General features: G+C 45.2%; 1 protein-coding gene across 2 annotated transcripts in view; it reads left to right on the top strand.

Annotated features, from left to right (window-relative positions):
- Prickle2 (prickle planar cell polarity protein 2) overlaps positions 1–20,257 on the top strand; it is a 179,089-nt gene that overhangs the window by 111,629 nt on the left and 47,203 nt on the right. For both annotated transcript variants that reach the window (XM_090323515.1, XM_090323526.1), the window contains exon 3: positions 18,686–18,799. In XM_090323515.1, the coding sequence (XP_090179641.1) occupies positions 18,686–18,799 (114 nt within the window). The remainder of the gene's footprint in view (positions 1–18,685; positions 18,800–20,257) is intronic.

Below are 20,257 nucleotides of genomic sequence, written 5' to 3'. Positions count from 1 at the left end.
TCAATGTATCAGAAAGATCAGCCCATTCATATTATTGCAACACTATTATAAAAGCCAAATGATTGAATCAGATAAGGTACCCAGGAACAAATGAAATAAGTAAAGAAGCAGTGTGTGTATATGTGTGTTTGCATATGTAAGTTGCATTAAATATTCAGATATATCCACCATTTCCTTTTCCATTTATCTGCCCCCTCCCAGTAACACTCCATTCAAAACTTAGTTGAGCTTTCTGATAATCATTTTGTGAAACTTTTAATTATTCAAAGAGTTTGTACCATGGAATTTCACTTCTGCATATAGTTCTTTAGTCTATAGTCTTCGGTTGTATATGGAAACATATGCCTCTACATGTGAATATAGGGGAGGTTATATTTGGGGGGCGAGGTCCACTAATGAGAGAAAACCTGTATCCTCTGCCTGGCTTACCTTGCTCATTATGATGTTTTTATCCAGATCCATCTATTTCCCTCTATTCTTCCTGATCTGCTACTATTTTTTTAATATTCCATGTATTCTCCCATTTTATCTTGTTAAGAACTATGTTTGAGCTGGGCATCAGTGGCTCCTGCCTATAATCCTAGATACTTAGGAAGCTAAGATCTGAGGATCATGGTTTGAAGCTAGCCCTTGTAGGAAAGCCGAGAAAAAGAGAGAGAGACGAGACAGAGACAGAGACAGAGAGAACAGAAATGGAGTTATATCTCAAGTAGTAGACAGCCAGCCCTGAGTGAAAAGCTAAAGAATAGCACCCAGGCCCAGAGTTCAAATCGCACTACCAATACACCTACAAAAAAAACCAAACCTATGTTTGGTGATTACTATTACTGCATCTGTTGTACAGACAAGTAAAGTGAAGCTCAGAGAAGTTAAGGAACATGTTGAAGATCAGACAGCCATTGAGTTAGCAGAGGTATCTTTCATCTCAGACAGCTATCCCTGGAACCAAGCCGAGACCTGTAGACCTCAGGGCTGATCTGGCTTCAAATGAAGAAATGTTCATAAAACACATAGGAATTGCTCAATAAAACAGTTGTTTCTTTCTTCCCCTCCCTGCTTGGGAAATAGGAATGATTTAAGTGAGCACTGTTAGTATGAGCTGGTATGGAGAGTCAAAAGCAACTTTTGTGGCTCAGGAGAAGAAGGTTAAGTGGAGAGAGGAGGAGGATCTTAAAAACTCCAAGGAATCCTGGGTTTCTTCTCAGCTCTCTCAAAACCTTTTGATTTTTGTTTGTTTGATGTTTTACTTTAAAAAAAAGTATTGTATATTGTAGCCCAGTAGAAACTCAGGATCCTCTTGCCTTCAGCTTCTAAGTACTGGGATTATAAGCATGTACCACCACACCCGCTCTCAAAGCTTTTAAAAAAACTTTTTTTTACTTCTGCCAATACAGAAGCTTTTATGTTCCCTAGATTCTCAGCTATGGGGTTGTTTTTAAAGGTGTGACTTCATTCAGATAAAGTTCTGTGGCTCCACTGAGCCTGAATGTCTTGGACAGGAGCCCAGGTGGAGCCACCAGACTAAACTCTCTAATGCCCCATGCAGGCTTCAGGAGACCATCTGCTGAAGACCTGAGCACCTCCACCCACCTTCCTTTCCAGCCAAGATTTGCACCTGCCCTCCCAAGCCTGCTGGATGGCAGCCCCTGGGGCCTTCTCTCTAGGATGTGCTGAATGCAGAGAGAGACTTTCCACAAAGAAGAATGTTGGCATCCATCTTTGGGAGGGAGTCAGCAGGTCAGCAAGAGGCTCTTTCCTTTGACCTCTGACTTTGCCACATGGAGCCTGTTCCAGGCCTGTCATCATTAGCTGTTGATTGGCTTAAGGGCACACTGGAGTTTTCTCCCTAAGAAAGAAAAAAATCAAAGCCTACAACAGAAAACTTTGTCCTGTAGGAATGGCCATTGAGGTGGTTTTTTGTTTTTCTTTTTGACTCATTTGAATACCTACTGTGTGTCACGCCCTATGTGGCACTTGGGTTGAAGTAAGAACAAACAAATCCTTTCGCATTGAATCTGTAAAGGGAGGAGGATAGAGACTAATAGCTTAGAATGTAAGTATATGATAAAAAATAGTTCCAGATTGTCATTTTTAACAAGTAATATCTTATTTGTAATAGTAAACTCTTTTTATATGGGAAGAAATGAATGACTTTGCTGAGTTGCTAGCTTCCACCAATGCAGCCATTTCCATGAAGGCTGGAAAGTCACACTGGCAGGCTTGCTTCAGTCATTCATCACTTCAGTGTTCCTGTAGCAGGTGGAGATAGGACCATAGAGAGCCCCCATTGGTAGGGAACCAGAGAGGTGAAGAAAAACATATTTTACGTCCTAAATTCACAGCAGGCACCAGGCACACATTTATTTCTATCTACATCTTTTCTTGACTGTGCTGCCTGGTAAGATCTTGACTTTATTAGAGGAAGACACACCTTGTCCATTCACCACTATATGCTCAAAACCTAAAAGAGGGTCAGATGCCTATAAACTACTCAATAAACTCAATATGAGTAAATAATCATTTAACCCATGGAGCAAAAGTCCTCCACTTGAGAATCCATTGAGGATCTGAAAAGTTCACCGTCTAAATCCAGATACCACAGCTGGTGAGCAAAGAGCCACAGGGGCTATTGATCTGCCGCTGGGCTCTTGCCACTGAAGCCTGCCTCATCCATCCTGCTCCACCCAGCATATCAGATTCTAGGAGGCTGCCTGGCCTTGGCTGGAAGGAGCATACTGTGGTCACACTGGGTTCTTTTCTTCTTAGGGGTGGAAGGCTCTTCCAATCCCAGGCTGGCCCTGGTGACTAAGGAGTCTGATTTCCCCATCACTCTGAGAAGCAACATGGCCCAGCATTCCCTTCCTACCTGCAAGCTCTGGCTTTGTTTGGCTTCCTGGCAGTCTCTTATCTTGCTGTCATCCCATTTCCTCCACACACTCTTGCTATTCTGGGTTCAGTGGCAGGTATTGGGGACAGTCCACAGTGACATTCTTCCATCCAGAAAATGCTTCCTGACTTCCAGCTACCTGCCAAGCCCTTTTGTAGGCACTGGAGGACATACACCTTCAAGAATGTATTGTTCCTGCCCTTGTGTGGGTGAGTCTGCTGGAATACAGACAGGTTAAAAGTGAGTAAGTAAGACATTTAGACAGGGATATGTTTGTAAGGGGATAAACAAGTAAGACAGCCATGTGATTTAGAGCAAAGGGCTAAAACACTTTTTCTGTAAAGAACCGGACAATGAATCTATTAGTTTTCATGGACCCTAGAATCAAGACACTGTTTGGGACAAATATTTGACTTTGATTTGGTACCACAAAAGTAGTTGTAGGAAATAGACAAAAGAATGGGCTGGGTATTTGGTGGACACCTGTAATCCTAGTACTTGAAAGGCTGAGGTTAGAGGATTAAGAGTTCAAGGACAGCTTGGTCTACATAGTGAGATCTTGTATCAAGGAAAAGGCAGGGGGAAACATGGCATGGGGGTTGGTAGGATTCAGGGACTGTGATTTGCTGGCTTTGGATTAGATAGCAAAGCAAATCCTCTTCAAAAGATAGCTGTGAGCTGAGTGGCTACACAGCATGATGGCTAGATTTTGTAGACCTCATCTGCCTTGCCCAGTGGTTTTCAATATGTGGTCCCCATACCCTCAAACTGTATCATAGGGGAACTTATTACGAAACACAGGTTCTCAGGCTTTACTCTAGGCCTCTGAGCCAGAACTCAGAGGTGGGGCCCACTTGTCTCTTCCCACAAAGCCTTTGACACATGTGCTCTGGACACATGCCAAAGTCTGAGAACCACTCCAGAGGCAAAAGCAATGCTGAAGAACTATTGGAGCTATGTCCTAGCGCCGATTAGCCAGGCAATGCTACCTTTGGCACCTTGAGCTTTGGTTTTTCTAGCTGTAAAATGGGAATGCGCATGTCCATATCTCCAGTAGCTGTAAAGAATAAATGGACTGACATCTCTGACATGCACAAAAATGCTGACACACACCAGGCACTGGTGGCTCACGCCTGTAATCCTAGCTACTCAGGAAGCTGAGATCTGAGGATCACAGTTCAAAGCCAGCTTGGGCATGGAAGTCTGTGAGACTCTTATCTCCAGTTAACCACCAGAAAACCAGAAGTGGCACTATGGCTCAAGTGGTAGAGTGCTAGCCTTGTGCTGAAGAGTCCAGGGACAGAGCCCAGGCCCAGAGTTCAAGCCCCATGTCCCCTCCACCCCCCCCCCCCAAAAAAAAGCTGACACATCCCAGGCCTTCATGAAATGGTAGTTGCTGTCATTATCATCAGCATTATTTGAATCTTCAAGATATATAAACAGGCTCACAGGTGCGGGATAAGAGATGAGCCCCTCACTCATTGTTGCCAGCTCTTAAGTCCTGGATCTCTCTTATGCCCTCTTTGTTCATGGAAAACTCAAGGTGCCTTAAAATCCATCATGAATGCGCTTGCTGCTTCTTCCTTGTCCTGCTGTCATGCTTCAAGACTCACCGTTGGTGAACTGGAGACACTACCCGAGGTGCCTGGCTATACCATTCACTTATAGTCTGTTGACAGTTGGGTCTTTCTATGTGAGAAGCTATTTATGCCAGGAGGACAAGAGGCTGACAGATGTTGGAAGTGGAGAGGGAGAGAAGAGTAACAAAGTGGTTCATCTTACAACAGTCCATTGAGTGGTCTTGGGAGAGGGAAGGCACTGTCTAATAGCCCCACTAAAGGCCCCATAAAACCATCATTAGACTCACCCACCATTTGTAAATGTGTGGCTTAATCTCATTACCCCAGGAGCACATGCTGAGTTCAGAATGGAATTTCATGATGGAGACAAGAGGCAAACCTCAGCAACAGAACTAGGGTTCTGTGTCCCCCAAACTGCAACTACTAGTGTGAACTCCACTGTCGCCAGTCCCCAATGTTTTCAGGGTAACATGAGTGATGAGAGGAGAGGAAACAAGAGTCAGGCAAGAGACGACCCCCTCCCCCAGGCAGTCTTCCCCGGCATTCTCAGGAAAACCAGTCACATGAACATGACTGTGTTTCTCTTGGCTTCAGAAATGCACTTATGTCATCAGATGGTAATGAGAACTATGTGCAGCTTTCAATAAAATAGCCTGTGAATGAACTTGTTTTCAACAGAGCTGTCAGAGATGGGGCTTGAACCTGGGTTCTCAGGCTGGAGGGCTTCTGCCAGATAAAATCAGCGGCAATGTGGCTAGATTTCCACCAGCTGGGACTTGTCAAGGCTCAGGTACAGAATGTGAAGCCTCGAGAAGCCAAGATTCATTTCTCAAGGCTGGAAGGAGACAAGGTACTGGAGTTCCCTGCTCTCCACACAGGTGGCTCCAGACTTCAGAGTAATGCATTCTGGGATTTAAAGGGGAAGGCACTCTGTACTTGGCCTTCTTATGTGGATTCACAGCTGCACACCATCTCCACTATGAGCAGCCTAGACTTGAGGCTGGGCTGAGAGGTGATTTATTATCAGAATGACCCCCTCTGCATTGGGATGCCTGTAATCTTTGAAGTCATTTTAAAGGATGGTTGGATGACGCCACCATCAAATCAACAAAGAGCTTCCTTCCACCAGCTCTCTTACCCACCTGTCTGTCCATCCATCCCATCCCATCCATTTGAGCATTCAGCCATTCAGTCAGTCAGTAGTGGTGTATTAAGAACTTATTATGTACAGATCATTAGTCTAGGTATGGCTTCATGGTAGTGTCTTCTAGGTATAGTGGAACCCACAGCTCTGAAACCAGTCTTTCCTATTTTACTTTTATGTGGTGTGTTCCATTGTGACTTCACAGGCAGATAGAAAATGTCCGTCAAGACCCCAGGCTTTGTGTTGCTCTTCTTTGGCTTCTATCTTTTTAAGTACTGTCCCTCTAGGCTGGAGCTGTGAGTCCCCTGAGCTTTGATTTTAACTGGCTCTGTGTTCAAATCCCGATTGGGCTATTCTATAATACTGATCAAGATTATTTACCTTTGGGAGCTTTCAGTTCATCATCTGAAAATCAATGGTAGTCTTAGACAACTACAATATCATTGTAAAGATTCAGTAGGACAATGCCAGAGGAACTGATGCTTTTGAATCTGATGGTGGTTTTTATTTATTTTTTAAGTGGAAGCAAACCAAGCATGGAAATACATGATTATAATGCTTGCTTAAGGAGAAAAAGACAGGAGGATTCCAAGTATGAGACTAACCTGGGCAAGTCAGACTCTGTCCCAAAAGCAAAATAAAAGGACTAGGTACATGGCTAACGTGGTGGAGTACTTCCCTAGCATGTACAAAGCCTTGGGTTCAATCCTAATCTCTCTATCTCTGTCTCTCTCTCCCTCCCTCCCTCCCTCCCTCCCTCCCTTCCCCCCCCCTCTCTCTCTCTCTCATACACATACACAGAATGAAAATCACCCATGTATTCACCAGGTAAAAGGATTAATGAGTTGTGTTGTATTTATATAGTAAACTACTATTGTGCAATAAAAGAAAATGTACTATTGACAAATGCCACAATAGGACTAGATCTCAAAGCGCTATGTTGCATGAAAGAGTGGATGAGATCAAGACACCATATACCATATGATTCTGTTTATATAAAACTGTAGAAGATGCAAACCAACCTACAGTGACAGAAAATAGGCACACTAGTGGTTACTTACAGAGAAGAAAGCTTCTAAGGGCCTTGTGTATTCTCATGATCTTGATTGTGCTGATACATTCACGGATGTATATAGATGTCATCACATATCAAATTGTGTGCATTCTGTACATACATGTGGTTTATTAGATATCACATGCCCCAGTGAAGTAAATGAATGAGTGAAGTTGGTCTTCAACTAGGAAGGCAGAGGCCTCAGGAAGAAGAAACTGAGCCTTCTAGCTGATGACTGTCAGAATGAACTGTTCTGTATTAATTATATACCATCAAAAGGAGATTTAGGGCAGAAACCCATCAACAACCCAGATGGATGGTACTAGAGAATCAGTTCTGCTAGCTGGCTCCTTTCATCATGAATGCACATTTACTGGGGATAGTGTCTAATCCTTAGTTGGCCTTCAGCTACCACTGGTGCTTCTTATTTTTGCTGCTGTGGTTAGGAAGATCAATTAAGACTCAGCAATTGGATCTTACTAAGGGAAGATAATTATTCTAGCAGTCTCTTATCCTTCATTTCTCATCCAGAAAAAAAAAACATTTATAGATTGGCTATTAGCTTGAAAGGAGATTGAGACTGTCACACCTAGGTGTGCAGTCTGTGCACTGATCAAAGGTGCCTGGCCAAGGGAGTGATTGAAGGTAGTTATTTACCTATGCTCTGATAACTCCTAGAAGTAGCTCTATTTTCTTTAACAGGTGTCATCTTGCAGTTTACCTGGCTGTGATTGGTTCAGGATTCTCTCTGCTTAGGCTTTTTCTTCATAGTTGGGAGGCTGGAGGTGGGGCAGGGTAGGGGGACAGGCACTGGAGCTTGAACTTGGGGCCTTGGGGCTGCCCCTTAGCTTTATTGCTCAAGGTTAATGCTCAACCACTGTGCTCAAGTCACAGTTCCACTTCCAGCTTTTTTCCCCCCTGTGGTTAATTGGAGAGAAGAGTCTTATGGACTTTTAGGCCTGGGCTGGCTTTGAACCTTGATCCTCAGATGCCATCCTCCTGAGTAGCTAAGATTTTAGACTTATTTCATACAATAGCTTCTCATTTCCTCCATTCCCTTGCCTGATGGAAAACTGTAGAATACATTTGTATTCGTGGCATGATTAGCTCCTGGTCTGTCCTTAAACTCAACTACAGGCTGCTTTGCAGCCTGCTGTAGCCTGAGACTGGGTATGTTCTATAGATCAGCAGTTCATCCTCTCACAGGTGAAGGCGAATGTGCTACTCTGACAATGATGGAGTGTTCTGAATTTGTTCCTGAACTTGACAGAGAGCTTTGTGTTTTCTCTCTTAGAAATTGGGAGCTCTAAGGTCAGTGTACTGGGGACCAGTAAGCACATTTTTTGCTGCATCCTGATAAGGACAAAGGCAAGGGAAAGGATGAACACTGACAGAAAAGCAGCAGAGGGTGGACCTGCTTTCCCAAGATCCTTAGATTGCAATGTTGTTGCCTTGTTTATTCACAAGGCAAGAGCCTTTATATTTCCTGGATCTCCTACCAGACCCTACTATCCAATTCCAGGTTGCACTGGGAATTAAAGTTTCCTTGCATGAATTTGGGCAGTGCGGGGGCGTACATTCAAACCATGGCATCACTCTTCAAGAACTCCAGGCGTCCTCCAGCCTCAAGATCTTTACACTTGCTATTCTTAAAGACTTCCTTCTGCCCTTGATATTTGTGTGTGTGTGTGTGTGCACACGTGTGCGCGCGTGTGCACGGACCAGTACTAGGGCTTGAACTTAGGGCCTTGATGCTGTCCCTTAGCTCTATTTTGCTCAAGATTAGCACTCTGCCACTTTACTCACAGGTCTATTTCTGGCTTTTTGTTGGTTAATTGGAGAAAAGGATCTCATAGATTTTGGTGCCTGGGTTGGCTTCCAACCACAATCCTCCGATTGTAGCCTCCTGAGTAGGCAGGATTGCAGGTGTGAACCACCGACACCCAGCTTAATAAATGTCCTGAAATTCAGTATTTGATCTCCTAATACAACTGTGATTTTATGTGGTGAAGTTTTCTCCCATGTTGGGAGAAGTGCTCTTGAGCCACCTCGCTTGATTTTGAGATCATATGCACTCAAGCTCGCATCAAATCTTGTTTGGGACAGCTTCTCTTTAAAATGAAATCCTATCATGGTACAATTTGAAAATTACTTCCCATGCACTGTTGTTTACTCCCTTCCTTTGTAAGACCCAATTCTGAAACATAGTTTTTCTGATTCTGTGTCCTAAAAAAAAAAATTAGAAGTAAAGATTCTTTTTTCTTTTATCCATTTCCTGCCAGCATTCCAAAAGGGTTTAGGAGCACGTTTAGCAAAGTAATTGCAACCAGGGTAGAAAATGCTATAAGATCCTGGGGGAAAGGATGAGCTTACAGCAAAAACTGGAACTAAAGGAACTCTGTGGAAGCTGGGCACTGTGGTGGCTCAGCACGCAAAGAAGGCTCTGGGCTTTGGGTGCCAACTGTGGTGAGCATGAGCATTGTTTAAGGTGAGACGTGACATCTCTGGGATGCTGAAGGCCGCCATCCCTCTTCAGCAGTTGATTCTGAGCTCTCTTGGCATTGGGTTGCTTCTTTTACATTGAGCAATCTGAAACCGGTAATGAGCTAGGCTGAAGTGTGCTATAATGGGGATTCTGTGGTCTGTAAAATGTAGAGTCAATGGCCCAAGACTGAAAATTCAGAAGTGCTAAGTGGCCAGTTTATGGGTGATAATTTATCTAAGCAGAAAACAGCAGGAAGGCCTGGGTGCTGGTTCCACTGTCTGGGTGCAGGCTCTGCGGGGGGTGGGGGGAGGCAGCGTCTTTCGGAGATGCCTCTGTTGCCACTCTCTGATCCAAGTTCTTGAATGTCAGGGCGGATATCTGGGCTGACTCAAGTCTTTCTCCTTGATTTGCAACATAATCTCAGAGATGTGTTGGGTTCTAACGTGTAATAAAACTTACCCTCAAGTTGTCAAATGGAAGAGGGTTGTTGCCAGGGTCTGGGGGAGGGAGGAACAGGAGCTGTTGTGGAAGGGGTAGAGCGTTGTGGTGTGGGAGGATGAAAAAGTTCTGAGATGAAGGATGGTGAAGGTTGTGCAGAGGTGTGAAGGCACTTCACACCACCGAACCCCACACTCAAAAATGGTTAAGACGTAAGCCTAAGTTCTGAGCATTTTACCACCAAGTAAGTAAGTGTGTAACACAGGATAATAGAATAAGCCAGGTGCTAGTGGTGCACAACTGTTATCCTAGCTACTCAAAAGGCGAAAACCCGAAGCACCCTGGTTAGAAAATAGCCTGGTCAGAAAAGTCTGTGAGACTGTCTTCAATTTAATCACCCAAATGTCAGAAGTAGGTATGTGCTCATCTGGTAGAGAGTGGAAAAGTCAAGTTGAGAAGGTGAGGCCCTGAGTTCAAGTCTCAGCACCAGTAATAAATAAATAAATAATCACTATAAGCAATTGAACTAGTTTTTCTACAGTTCACATGGCCTCTGTTGAAAAAGTACTTGGACAGATTAACTTCATTCACATAGATCCCTGGGGGAAAGTCAGCCGAATGGGAGTCTGCGTGATACATTAGAAGTGTACCCATTGCCAGACAGTATCCTTGATGTCTACCTCTTCAGAGTTCCTATAGATACTATCCATGATTCATATGATTCCTGTTCCATGGCTTTCGTGATGAAGGCTGTAGGATATACTTCGCACCCAGCGGATTTAGTAGGATTCAAAGCTTGAAGATTCCTAGCTATATTGCTCCTTCATTCCTGGAAATGTTGACTCAACAGTAAAAACTGAAAACTCACAGAAAGATGCCATGTCACACATTCCTAAGGAAAAGATTTAACGCTCTGCTCACATGACTTGAGTGGTAGGGCACCAGCCTAGCAAACACAAGGCGCCGAGTTCAAATCCCAGTACCACCAAGAGTTCTGTTAAGGGCAAAGGTGATCCTCAAAAATCCGTCCTTTCTTAGGGGTGTTAATAGGTTTGAGTACCATCTCTATCCCTGGGAATATTGTGCCTGATCTGACTGTGGCTGACAGACATGGCCTAGAACAGTGTGTGGCTGAGTGTTTCTCCCCAACCCCCAGGCCTGTTGGTGGCTGTCAAATGATATAAAGTGCACTTGACTTACTGTTTGATTGAAAATATTTTGGAAGTATATGGACTTTTATCTGGAACCTCACCCTTGCTCATGGCTGGCCATTCTACCACTTGAACCACACCTTCAGCCTACCTTCTGAATTAATTAATTCCTAAGTTAGCCTAGATGATTAGCTAAAGATGGAATATAGTAGACTTTCCTACCTGCACGAGCCTCGTACTGTGATCCTCTGGATCTCAGCCTTCTCCATAGCTAGGATTCAAGGCATGAGCCCTTTGGTGCTGGGCTCCTGATTGAACTTCTGCAGTTTTTGTCAGCATCTTTGACCATTTGTTTTGTAGCGGTTTGTCTGCTGTATGGAGCATCATCTTAGAGGTCCTTTAAACTAGAGGTTAAGATCATTTCCTATTGCAGCAAAGCCTGGCTTCTTGCCTTGCAAATGGCAGACCTCTTGCTTTGTGGCCTTTTCTCCATACCTGTGCTCTTCTGGGGACTTCAGTGTGTTAGATAGGATCTAATGATGTTCCTTAAAGACTGGTCCTCCAAGCAGAGCCCCACCAGGGGTCAGAGATGCCTTTTGTGAAAAACTCAGAGGTGCTGGGTGATTCCCATACCTGAAGCACATTCATGCCCTAGCCACTTCGCAGCCACCCTTATCTGAGCCTTCCAGCTCTGCCTGCAGGCAGACAATGCTGTCCCTATTTTACAGATGGAGAGAGGGCTGCTGCGGGCCAGGAAATAAATAGCCAGCTATGCATGTATGCATGGTACCTGTTGGATCTGGGGTTCAAACCCAAACAGCTCCACCCCCAGAACTGTGCTGAGCCTCCTGTAGGAAGCTTCTGGCCTTTCCAGGCAGGCAGGGAATTTAAAGGAGACCTTAGACAGATTAGGGGTGAAGAAATCTTCTGGAGAATGGTAGCTTCCCTTTTCCCCTACCCCAAAGCATTCAAACTCTCAGCTCTTCTTCTCTGAGAACTCTTCTTAAAGTCAAGGTAAGAAAAATAACTGTCAGATAATAATATTCCACACACTAAATGGAAACTATTTTCTATGTAAACGTTGAGGTTTAATATTATAAATAAAAAGAAATTGGGGTGGGCTGGAGAAAAGAGCCCTCCCCCACCACGCCTAACCCCCCTGTCCTCCCAAGAGCCAATCCACAGAAGAGCAGACCTGCTTATGTGGTTTTGACTTAAGGCACCTGCTTGGGACATAACTTGATTGTTTTCCTCCCTGTGTTTGAGCAAAGGGTAACTTGTAAGTTTCAAATACAGATGTTTGTGTCTCTTCTTCCTAAAGAAACAATGCATCCTTAGTAACAATCTCAGTGTCTCCTCCACCCTACTCCACTCATCTTTCTTTACTTATTCCTGTTGTTAATTTGTTTCTTTTTTCTCACTGAATGTGTCTGTCTAAATGTTTGGATGACAGCTAGCTAGGCCCAGACTGAAACCTAGCATTCAATGCACCATTCTTGACCCCATCTAGGGGCAGACCCCTCTGGAGGGACAGTCTGTTCCTGGTGGTCAGGTTCCACAGGGAAAGGATACTCTGCCACACCCTACGCTGCCCAGAGTCCTCCACTGCTCCTTTCTCTGAAGAACAGCACGTTAAAGGTTTATGGATTCTGGCAGACATTGTGGATGAGAAACTGAGGGTGATTTTGGCATTCGGATGGTCTGGTAGAGGGAACTGGACTCTGGTTATATCTGTGTATAGCTTTATAACTGACAAGACACTGCTGAAGGAGACATGGAGGGAAGCAGAAGAAAGAAATGGGGAAGATGGGTATTTGGAAATGCCCGCAGTGAGCTTTCCTTTCCCATGCTGATTGCGGCCCTGTGGGACCAGAAGCATGCAGGGACATTAGCCAAGCACTAGGTATTACAGCGCCATTTCCAAATTACTTCCTGAGTAAAGCAATTAAAATTACAGCCTGAGTCTCCAGGAGGGATGAGAAGGAATCAAGGTGGTGGATGTCTCCTTAGATTCCAGGAAACAGCCTTTCCCTCCTGTTCCTGCTTAATGAAACCCTGACAGGTTTGGGGACGTGGGGGGTGGGGAGGGAAGGCAGAAATGAGCACCCTGCCCCACCCCTAGTTCATAGCTGGGATTCTGCCTGATTGGCCTCCAGGTCTACATATCAGAGCTCCAGCGCCATTGCCCTAAACCAATCATATTGCCCCAGATGTCAGCAGCATCTCTCCTGCCTCTCCAGGGTACCTGTGGGGGTCATGCAGACCCAACCTCCAGGCCCAATACCACCTCCAGGCCTATGCTAGGCTCACTGTAGGCAAGGGGGCGGAGACAATGAAGGCCTTTACTTCTGATGGGTTCCTGGGTTAAAAAGAGATTGCCCCCCCCTCAACAAACTTGCAGAGGGGCTGGTTCACATCACAGTTCCCACTCTAGGAATCTCCCCTTCCCCTTGTGAAGTCACACAGGCCTTGCCTTCAAACCTGGATTTTTTTTTTCTGGCATATTGTGAGCTGTTTTAAAAGCCAGATGACTATGGCACATGCTAATGTTTATCGGGCTGTTACTGCATCTTTTAGGAATTGCATTCATTTCCTAGAGAATACAAATAAAGAAGTCATTAATTTCTGAGGGTGTGGGGTGGGAACTAGAGATAGGCAATCCAGCGTATGTATGGTAGCTCCATGGTATTATTTTTTAAACCTAGGCACTTAACTTTCTGTCATACCATTGTTACCCCCACAGATTCCATCACTGAGGTTGCTTCGGGATACAGATTGGCTGCTAGTACTCCACCACTCTGTTTACCTTTCAGGCAGAAAGGAGGAAGGAGGCAGAATGGTCAGAAACTTTCCTGGCCCCCTTGAAAAGAATGTTCCCTCACATCACACCAGTCACATATCATTGGCCAGCACGTGTTCACATGGCCCCATGTCACTCCTGGGGAGGGGTGCTTAGTCATATCCATGCACTCAAAGCCACAGTATTCTTGTTGAGGAAGAAAAGGATAATGGAAGCAGATGGGCAGCCATTGCTACCCCACCTCTCTACCATCAGTGTTGCACAGCATTGTGGGAAGACTTCAGTGTGAGCAGCCATGTATGGTTTCTACAAGTAGAAAACACACAGGAGAAATGTACTTATTTCTGTGGTCAGCTGCTGGTCTGTCTTTCTTGACAAAAGCCAAGAATCCACTAAAACCAAGGGCAGTGGAGGAGGAGGGCACTTCTACAGTTTACCTCTGTGATATTCAATCTGCTGAGTATAAAGTATACCCACCTCTTGAGTGCCACAAGGGTGTGCGAGTGAACTATTGCATAGAAAACCACTTCCAGCCAGAGTCACTTGGGAGATAAGTAGTTTGCCACCCTTTTCTTCCTGTGACTAGTCCAGAGCCATGGCTGCTGAGATCAGCCATGGACATCATACAGTGTCTGTTGGGCTCCTGCGACAAGTAAGTGAGGAAGCTTCAGATGTAGAAAACCTTTGCCCTTCTGCATCCTCATTGGTGGCCTCGGTTGATGGAAAAGGTCTGCCTAATCTAATCGGTCTGCCTATATGTAATTGTGGGAGGAAACTCCAAAACACATGGGTAAGGAACAGTAAGGTTTTTTTTGTTTTGTTTTGTTTTGTTTTTTTTAATTCCTTTGACTTTCCTAGATTTCTTGGGAAAAGTAGGGATACCATCATGCCTTGCTGAGATGAAAGCAGTAGGCTAGCTGGAAAGCTTTCCCAAGCGGGGTCCATTGGTCCAAGCAGCACTTCTGAAACGGCTACTCATGCCTGTCAGAGGGCTTCAAGCCCAGGCCTGTGGGACTGGGAATGTGTGTTGTAACCAGCCTTCCAGGGGATGCTGCTGCAATCTAAAAGGGAACAACTACTGCAGGAACAGATGTGCTTTTTGATGGTTCATCGGAGATGGGAGTCCCCCAAACTTTGCCACCCAGGTTTACTCCAAACCACATTTCTCAGATTTTAGCTTCTTGAGTAGCTAGGATTATAGGTATGAAACTGGCCTGTACACTTTTTCCCACAGTGGCTTGCTAGCTCCCCTCCTCCTGTCCATGTAGACATGCGATGAGATGTGTGGCTCCTCCTCACAGGCCTGGGCGCAGTTGCAGTGTCTCTAGTGGGGTGAGGCCTTGCTTCAGAGAGTATTTGCACACTGACTGAAGTTCTGACAATCTGATGCAGACTGAAGTGGTTCCAAGCCGCCCTGTTAGGGAACAACCCCTTCAATAAAGGCCTTTGGCTATTTCATGTTCATAAGCCAGTTTATTGTATTCTAAATAACACAATAAACTGCGGGAATGTGTACCCAGTCTTACTTCACCCAGGGCAGAATCATAGGACAGCCCTTACCTGGGAGCAGCCAAGTGGAGCAAAGCTCCAGCACATTCTGCAGAGGGGTGTGCCTGTGGCATTCTTATACCCAGGCTCACTGACTGGGGAAGTCTGGAGTGCTGGGACTTGCTTACTGCCTTCTCATCTTCTTTATTCAGTGGCAAGCTTGGGAAACCCAGCATCCAACCCCAGATGTTAAATTCCCAATGTAAGAGACAGGGACTTAGACTTACAGTCTGGAAGCCATTCATGAAGAGCTAACTCACCCTCCTTCCTCAGCACAAGCAGGAACTAAGGATGCTCTGTGATATTTGAGCATGGGAGCATCCCACCACGTGAGCTTTTAAATCATCCATCAAATGATGGGTTCCCATGGAAGAAAATACTTCAGCACATTCTTCACTGGAAGAATGAGTGGAGAATACTAGGTAGAAATATGTTTCAGGTGGTGATCAGTAGGTTTGAATTCTGTCCAGGATACACAGACCTGTGCTGCAAGGGAGTGGTCACTGCCTCTGTTGAGAATCCAAGGATAGAATCCTCAGCATACTCTTAGAGTTTGGATCAGAAATGACCCCCAAAGGCTATGTGCTAAGAGTTTGATCACCAGTGTGCATCACTCTTAATGGGTGGTTGAACTCTTAGGAGGCGGAGCCTCATGGAAGGAAGTAAGGCCCCCAGTGGGGGTGGCAGGGGGATGAACCCTTGAAGGAGATACTAGGATTCCAAAGTCTCCCTCTCCCTCTCTCCCTTTTGCTCTCTCTGTCTCAGTCTCTCTCCCTCCCTCCCTCCCCCTCCCCCTTGCCCCTGTGTCTGCCTCTTTCACTTCTGGGCCACCAATAGGTGAGCAGCTTTTCTCTACCACCTTCTCCTTGCCACTGTTGAATCTTGTTACAAGCTCAGTGTGACAGAGCCAAGCTAAAAGCCTTGGCAGCCGTCTATCAAAGTCAGTCTTCCCTCCTTTCAGTTGCTTGTCTCGGGGAGTTTTGGCCCAGCATTGGCATGGGGTGCCAACACTCCTAAGCATCTCTATAGTGCTGTAGCTGAGCCAGCTCCACCTTTGCTGATTGTGTCCTGTTAGGATTATCTTGTCTTCCAGTCTTGGAATGTGTAAAACTTCTTCTGTCCCATCAATTGATGTGGATCCAGCCCAAGATGAGATAACTCTACAGAACTGAGAGAACTGAGGGAAGCAAGTCACTAGATTTGAACTGAAGCACTTTCAGCACCAGTGCTGTGGGGGACCTCTGGTTCTGAGAAATCAGGGGGCATGCAGATCTACAGAGAGAATACAGCAGAGGTTAGGGAACCCTGAAACCAGAGAGATGAGAAAGCAGATCCTGGTCAGTTTACACATCCGCTTCCATTTCCTCTAAGCAACTGGGTTTCTTGAGAAAACACCACACCTTTATAATAGGTTGCTATTCCCCTCGCCCCCACCCCTATTCCTTGCCCCTATTTTTCTTGTTTGGGCTGAGAAATGGCTCACAGAGCCTAGGGTTGGGTCTTATTTACATACCAATAATGATGTTATACAACTTAAAAAGGGAAGGAAGTCCAGGAGACATCTGCTTATCTCATTTGGATTTAGCCAGGCTGCAAAACAGAATGCTTATTTAACACTCACAGTGCTCATTGAGCTTGAGGACTGCTTTTGATTAGTCATCTCGATCCTATGGTGGGTGCTCTGAGCTGCCATGTAATTTGCTTAGGAACCTAGAGGTGGGAAATGACAGAGGCACAGGGTCATAGCAGGCTTGGTTCATGGTGCTGCTTGAGAAAGGCTCTCAGAGATGACTGTTCTGGGCAAAGAAGAGAGGGCTGTGAACACAATGAGCAGCCATCCAGAAGAGGGTCAGGCAAGATCCAATCCAGTTCTGTGTTCTCAAGCAACATAGTAGTTAACCTCACATTCTCAATAGCCATGTGCTTATGACTGTAATGGAAGGCATAGAATGATAGCAGATCTCAGGTCATGGCCTCTCCATCACCTTTGGTTGTTTTGAGACACTATCTCCCTGCATAGCTCAGGCTAGATTTGAACTTGCAGTACTCCTCCCTTAGCCTTCCAAATTCAGACTAAGGCCTTTCTACAAGCAACATGTTAACTTAAAAGGCAAAATCTATGTCCTAAGACACAGAGATTGGACTTACTTGCTGATCCCTGCCCCATGTGAGCCGTACAGTAAAGTAGGACCCTCCAGACACAAAGCTAACTTCTGATATGGGCTGCCACTTTTTCTTAGGAGTGCAGGCAATCTGGAAGTTGCCTTCACAACCCAGAACCATTCCTTCCTGTCCCAGGATGTGGCAGTCTGCCAGGCGCCTGTAGGAAAGGCTCACAGCAGCCCAGCCTTCTTGCAAGGAGCCAGCAATCTGTGAAGAGAGTTCTGTTTGTGATTGGTTTGGGGCTCTGATTCGAAGGACAATAGGCACATGTTGGTCAGAAAAGTGAAGTTAGGCTTTCTCATTTTTTAAAGTCCCTGTCATCGCAAGCTTTCCCCCCCACCCCCTGGAGCTCAGTTCTAACACTCACGATTTGATCTCTAGAGATCAAAGGAGAGAATTGTGCAACTCTTCACCCCTGCATTCCCAGAACATGCATTCATATCCAAGGTCCCGTAAATGCAAAGGCATTAGAACAGGAGTGAACTATGGACTCTGGAGGTTGGAGCTCCTGCTGCTGTCTTTCCCAGCATGGGGCATGTATGTCTTTGGTTCTCTAAAGCTAATAGTCCTGCTGCATGAAAGTTCTTGGAAACCTTTTCCAGAATGTTATCTGAGCTGCTGGCATTGTGGGTTAAAAAAAAAAAGTTACAGTTTTATATGATAATATACTTTCTCTCTGGGCAGATAGATCTTTCTTGCTCTCGTTTTACATATGGTTAGATGGTAGAAATGTCTTCTTCCTTCTCTCAGGGTAGCTTAAATGTTTAGTGCTTTCCCCAGTGGTTAAAATGAATGCAGGAATATGCCCTAATAAACTGTCACCATCAGGAATCTTAAAAGATATGAGAAGGTCCTTGTGTTAATGACATTGTCCAGTGACACACTGCACCCCCACATTGGGTCTCTTTTGAATGGATGTCAACTGGAGCCTGCTTCACAAGTGGCTCAAAACCTGGCAGGCTTTTACTGTAGGTGGAGGCTGAGGTACCCAGGAGTTGGTGAGTGCCAGCGACAGCTTTGACTGCAGCGCCCAGACAGGCGCTGACATATCCCTCAGCTAAGGAGGTGCCGCGCCAGGAGACACACAGAAAATGGTAAAGCGACACTCGGGAAGGCTACCGAGAGATCCTTACCTTCTGGCTTCACCTGTAGATTGGTTGGATTCTTCTGTGGCTGGGACATTTGCTGACATTCTCTCCCCCCCCCTTCAGAGGGGGAAAGCCTTTCATTGCCATTGGTTGAGGAGTAATCTGCACGCCTCTGCCTGAGCTGAGCCTCTCTGTGTATTGCAGGGGAAGCCAGCTCTTGAGTCTCATGAAGGGTTGGGGGACAGCGGAAGTACCTGCTCCCTATGTGCACAGCTTCTCTCTGGGAGGGGAAGTGGTGACTGGCACTGTGCATAATGGGTAAGTGCTGTGTCTGCTCCATCGCTCAGGTTCATCAGTACTACAGCTGCCTCCCGGAAGAGAAAGTCCCTTACGTCAACAGCCCTGGAGAGAAACTGCGAATCAAACAGCTCCTACACCAGCTCCCACCACATGACAATGAGGTAAGAGGCTAGAAGGGGCTTAGAAAACATGTCATCAGAATCTTCTTTTTTTTTTTTTTTTAAATCATCAAGGCCATGATGAGTGAGATTGTGGAAGGATCCCTCTGTTGATTTCTTTTTAGGAGTTAGTGGCCTTAATTAGAACCTAAAGGAACTGACCAACACTTGCTATATATGTATTGCCAAAAAAGAATCTTAGTTCTGGACTGGTTGAGCCTCTGAAGCTGGGGTGATCAGCTATTTGTGGTAACTGGAGCTTATAAAGGTGTAAAAACTTACATCCTGGTATTCTCACTTGATGAAAATGTGCCTGGTGGTTGCCTGCCTGCGTTGGAAGAAGGACTAGGGCTCCTTGGGACACTTCAGGCCCTGTACAAATGAGAGTTTTCAGCATGGTTTCATAGTGAGTGGGCTCAAGTTTTGCACGCCAGGCTGCAGGAGTTATGTGGGCAGCGGCATATCTTTCCATATCTGTGACTTTTTGCCACAGTGAACCCTGGCTCTCATGAGAGTCCTCCATTATACTGTTCAAAGTATGGCTCATGGGCTGTCCTGGTCTCTGAACCCAGAAGCACAGCCCTGAAGGCAGACCTTTCTTGCCCTTGAGTTCATATTGATCTCAGAGGGGAATTTTGTAAACCTGCTTTATAGAAGACCATGCTGGGAAGGATTAGGAGTGTAAGCTGGAACTTAATTGTTAAGTATCTGGTTTTTTAAAAAAAATAGGATTTTTTAATCAAATTATACTATTTGACTCTGACTTCACTTAAAATTCAAGTGCAGCCTAATGTCCATAGCTTACTCCTGTAAACCTAACTACTTGAAAGGCTGGAATCTGAGGCTCACGGTTTGAAGCTAGCCTGGGCAGGAAAATCTGTGAGATGCTTATCTCCAATGAACCTGCAAAAAGTCAGAACTGGAGCTGTGGCTCAAGCCACAGAGTACCAGCCTTGAGTGAAAAGCTAAGAGACAGTGTCTTGGCCCTGAGTTCAAGCCTCAGTACTGGCACCAGAAGAAATAAAGTTATTTTAAATGGAATAGGAAAACAATCCCCCTTTTGAAAGCTAAGCATCACCTTCCTCCATCCACAATCTGTATCCCAAGGAAATGAGTGAATGCTACTTAGAATTGCCTTCCCACGTTTTGAATACAAAGTGACAGTATAAGAGCCTGAAAAATAAATTTGAGGGGCTGGGAGTATAGCTCAGTGGTGGAGTACTTGCCTAGCATGTATAAGACTTGAGGTTCTATCCCAAGCACTGGAGGAAAAAAAAGAATGAATTTGAGTAATCAGGGTCAAAGCTTATACAATTACAAAATTAAAACAACTAAGAAAGATTGCTCTTTCCTGTTGCTTATGTCTGACTTCATTAAACAAATGTAAATAATGATTTCTCTTTTCAAGCTAAGAGCAGGCATTGTAACCTGATGCCCCGTTCACTAATTTGGAAGTAGAAA

The sequence above is a fragment of the Megascapheus bottae genome, chromosome 2 (genome assembly GCF_031878675.1).
Source record: "Megascapheus bottae isolate mThoBot1 chromosome 2, mThoBot2.hap1, whole genome shotgun sequence".
Lineage (NCBI taxonomy): Eukaryota > Metazoa > Chordata > Mammalia > Rodentia > Geomyidae > Megascapheus > Megascapheus bottae.
This window is presented reverse-complemented; position numbering and strand designations above follow the sequence as displayed.